The 3,196-nt window shown below is 44.4% G+C and overlaps 1 protein-coding gene across 1 annotated transcript; it reads left to right on the top strand.

The window, feature by feature from the left end:
• The first annotated feature begins 315 nt into the window (after positions 1-315).
• Positions 316-1,188, top strand: rnf182 (ring finger protein 182). The gene is made up of 2 exons (XM_010778527.1): positions 316-721; positions 812-1,188. The coding sequence occupies exons 1-2, from the start codon at positions 316-318 to the stop codon at positions 1,186-1,188; spliced, it is 783 nt and encodes a 260-aa protein (XP_010776829.1).
• The last annotated feature ends 2,008 nt before the right edge of the window (positions 1,189-3,196 follow it).

Here is a 3,196-nt window from a genome sequence, read left to right as displayed (position 1 = left end):
TTTTTTTGCCCCAAACGAAGCACCGTTACCCAAACTGCTCTGAGGCCAGAACTCACGAGGGACTTCCCTCATCAACTCCCGAATATCTCTCCCTCACACACACACACCACACGCACACGCACACGCACAAACACACATTAACACACACACACATTTCAGGAGCCACAATGAACCCCAGACCTTCATTGGAGTGGACCGTTGCCACCGTCTCCATCTATGGGAAACTCTCTGTGTTGCTCGGTGCTGATCCTGGACCGGAGCTTCCTGTTGGGTCTTTCTGTTGATGTTGAGGACGGATAGATCTCGGAGGGAAGGATGATGATTGAGCTGCAAAGCCCGGATGATAGAGGAGGAGGAGGAGGAGGAGGCGTTGGGTACTTGGACATACTGAGCACAGAGGAGCTTGAGTGTAAGATCTGCTACTGCGCCTACAATCTGAACAGCCGCCGTCCGAAAGTGCTCGATTGCTGCCACCGTCTTTGCGCCAAATGTCTCACCAAGATCCTTGACCTTGGTGAGTCGCCTCCGAACGTCGTGGTGTGTCCGTTCTGCCGATACGTCACCAGACTATCTGGGCAGGAAGTGAGCAGCCTGCCAGATGATTGCAACCTGTTGGCGGCGCTGTCCCTCCGAAGCAGGAACCAGAGGAACCTCCACTTCCACCAGGAGGCGACGACAGAACTGCTCCTCAACCCCCGGCGCCTCAACTCTCTGATGGGAAGTAATCCACCCATGACATCCCCTTTCTCCTCCTCCTCTTTGTCCTCGTCTTCTTCTTCTTCCTCCTCCACCACTTACTCCTCCATACGAGGGTCCTCTAACTTTGTGGTGATCACCATCATGGAGCCGCCACCGCCGCCAATACCCAGATCCAACCGAGGAGAAGCCCACCATCACGGATCGGACTACCGCTCCTCCAGTTTGGACTCCATGGCGTCCATCACTCAGAGGTGGACGATGTGGAATTGTGCCGCCCTGCTTTGTCAAACCTCCGCCCGAGCGCTGGTGTGGGTTTTGGGGTTGCTGTACTTCAGCTCGCTGCCAATGGGGGTCTACCTGCTCATCATGCAGAAGACCACGGTCGGAGTCCTGCTGGTGAGCCTGGTTCCCGCCAGCCTGGTCATAATCATGGTCTACGGACTGTGCCAGTGTATCTGCCACGAGCTGTGGGACTGCATGCCTCCATAATGGGAAGCACATGAATGAAGGGGGTTCAATGGGTTTGTGTTCGAAAAATGTCACTCGTCACCGGCTTGAGGATCCATGTATCTGTGATCCTCTCCAGAATGGAAGTAGTCATCACATACAGAGCATCAACTAGTTCCTGAACAGTGTCCTTCACATGCTGATATCCAAGACAGTCACAAGATGGAGGAATGCCGGTTCTTCTAGGTAATCATACATCCTGTCATGTTCAAAATATTGATTTTTTTTCTCAAAATATTGGCTTTTTTCAGAAAATCTCAACATTCTGACCTTTTCTCAAAATTCTGACTTTTTCTCCAAGCTCTGACTTTTTCTCAAAATCCCCAAATCGTGTATTTTTCTCAAAATCATGTATTTTTTTCAAAATCTGAAAATTCTGACTTATTCTCAAAATCTCAAAATTCTGACTTTTTCTTAATACTTAAAAATGTTAATAATCCCTGGTTCGGCTTGAGCTTCAATCTCAGGATCCATGTATTTGTGATCCTCTCCAGAAGTCATCACATCAACTAGTTCCTGAACAGTGTCCTTCACATGCTGATATCCAAGAGAGGGAGTTACACAGTCACAAGATGGAGGAATACCGGTCCTTCTATACATTCTGTCATGTACAAAATACTGACTTTTTTCTGAAAATGTTTTTTTTTCTGAAAATCTCAACATTCTGACTTTTTTCTCAAAATGTTGGCTTTTTTCTCAAAATGTTTTTTTTTCTCAAAATCTCAACATTCTGAATTTTTCTCAAAATTCTGACATCTGAAAATCTAAAAAATTCTAAATTTTTCAAAAAATTCTGCCTTTTTATCAACATTCGGACTTTTTCACAAAATATCAAAAAATTCGGACTTTTTCTCAAAATCTAAAAAAATTCGGACTTTTTCTCAAAATCCCCAAATCATGTATTTTTCTCAAAATTCTGACTTTTTCTGAATACACTCGTCACCGGCTTGTGCTTCAATCTCAGGATCCATGTATTTGTGATCCTCTCCAGAATGGAAGTAGTCATCACATACAGAGCATCAACTAGTTCCTGAACAGTGTCCTTCACATGCTGATATCCAAGAGAGGGAGTTCCACAGTCACAAGATGGAGGAATAGAAAGCAGTATTCAATGTTTACTTCAGATTAGCTCCACGTCAGAAATGAACATGCTTGTCTATGTCTCTCTCCATAGAGGCTGAATCATCATGTTAATCACATAGCTATCATATGCCTCAAACAGTCCTGATGCTCTTCTAGGTAATCACACATCCTGTCATGTTCACAGCTACAGTTGGGATACCTTTGTTATCGTGTTACTCTGATGTTGGAAGAGTTCATTCACAATTTTTTGCTTAGCTAGACAATGGGTCTCCAGAGTTCACTAATGGGGACGTTACCGTGTAACTGACCATGCAAACGCTTCAATAGCAGAACAAAAAAAATGCTCCTTTTCTTTATGGGAGATTATGTGCATTACAAATAGAGCTTAGAGTGTTTTCATTGTTATACATGTTCATTTGTGCTAATGTGTTTAGCTTGGTAGCCGATTAATCCGCTACGTGCACAGTCACTTTCGCATTCTGTGTAATACTGCTCGTCTGTTTCCGGTTAAAAGATGACAACCTTTTATATCCGCTTGAAAAGCTCTTGAAAATCAACATTTACGATGTTCATCGGATTTGCCTGACGACTAAAGCCCACGCCAGAAAACTGGAAAAAGCCTTTTTTCTCCGTCGTCCATTTGTGCTAATTAGTTTAGCTTGGTAGCCGACCTTTTACGCCCGCTTCCTAGGAGCTCCTGAAAATGAACATTTAAGATGTTCATCGGATTTGCCAGGCTACTAAACCCCCAGCCAGAAAACTGGACAAAGGCTTCAAATGATATACAGCATAATATATACACAACTATGAAGAACAGAAAACCACTATTTCCGCATCGACTGGCGCTAACCAGCTAACGCTAGCATACTGGCTAACGTCTAGAGTACTTTTTCTCCTGTCTTGGAAA

This window comes from Notothenia coriiceps, unplaced genomic scaffold, assembly GCF_000735185.1.
Source record: "Notothenia coriiceps isolate Sejong01 unplaced genomic scaffold, NC01 NC01_scaffold00019169, whole genome shotgun sequence".
NCBI classification, from domain to species: Eukaryota; Metazoa; Chordata; class Actinopteri; order Perciformes; family Nototheniidae; genus Notothenia; species Notothenia coriiceps.
This window is presented reverse-complemented; position numbering and strand designations above follow the sequence as displayed.

Excerpts from the sequence above, each read along its gene's own strand:
- rnf182 (XM_010778527.1), top strand. The coding sequence starts at position 316 with ATGATGATTGAGCTGCAAAGCCCGGATGATAGAGGAGGAGGAGGAGGA. Across the intron at positions 722-811 it reads CCTCAACTCTCTGATGGGAA|GGTCCTCTAACTTTGTGGTG; the intron begins GTAATCCACCCA and ends CCTCCATACGAG.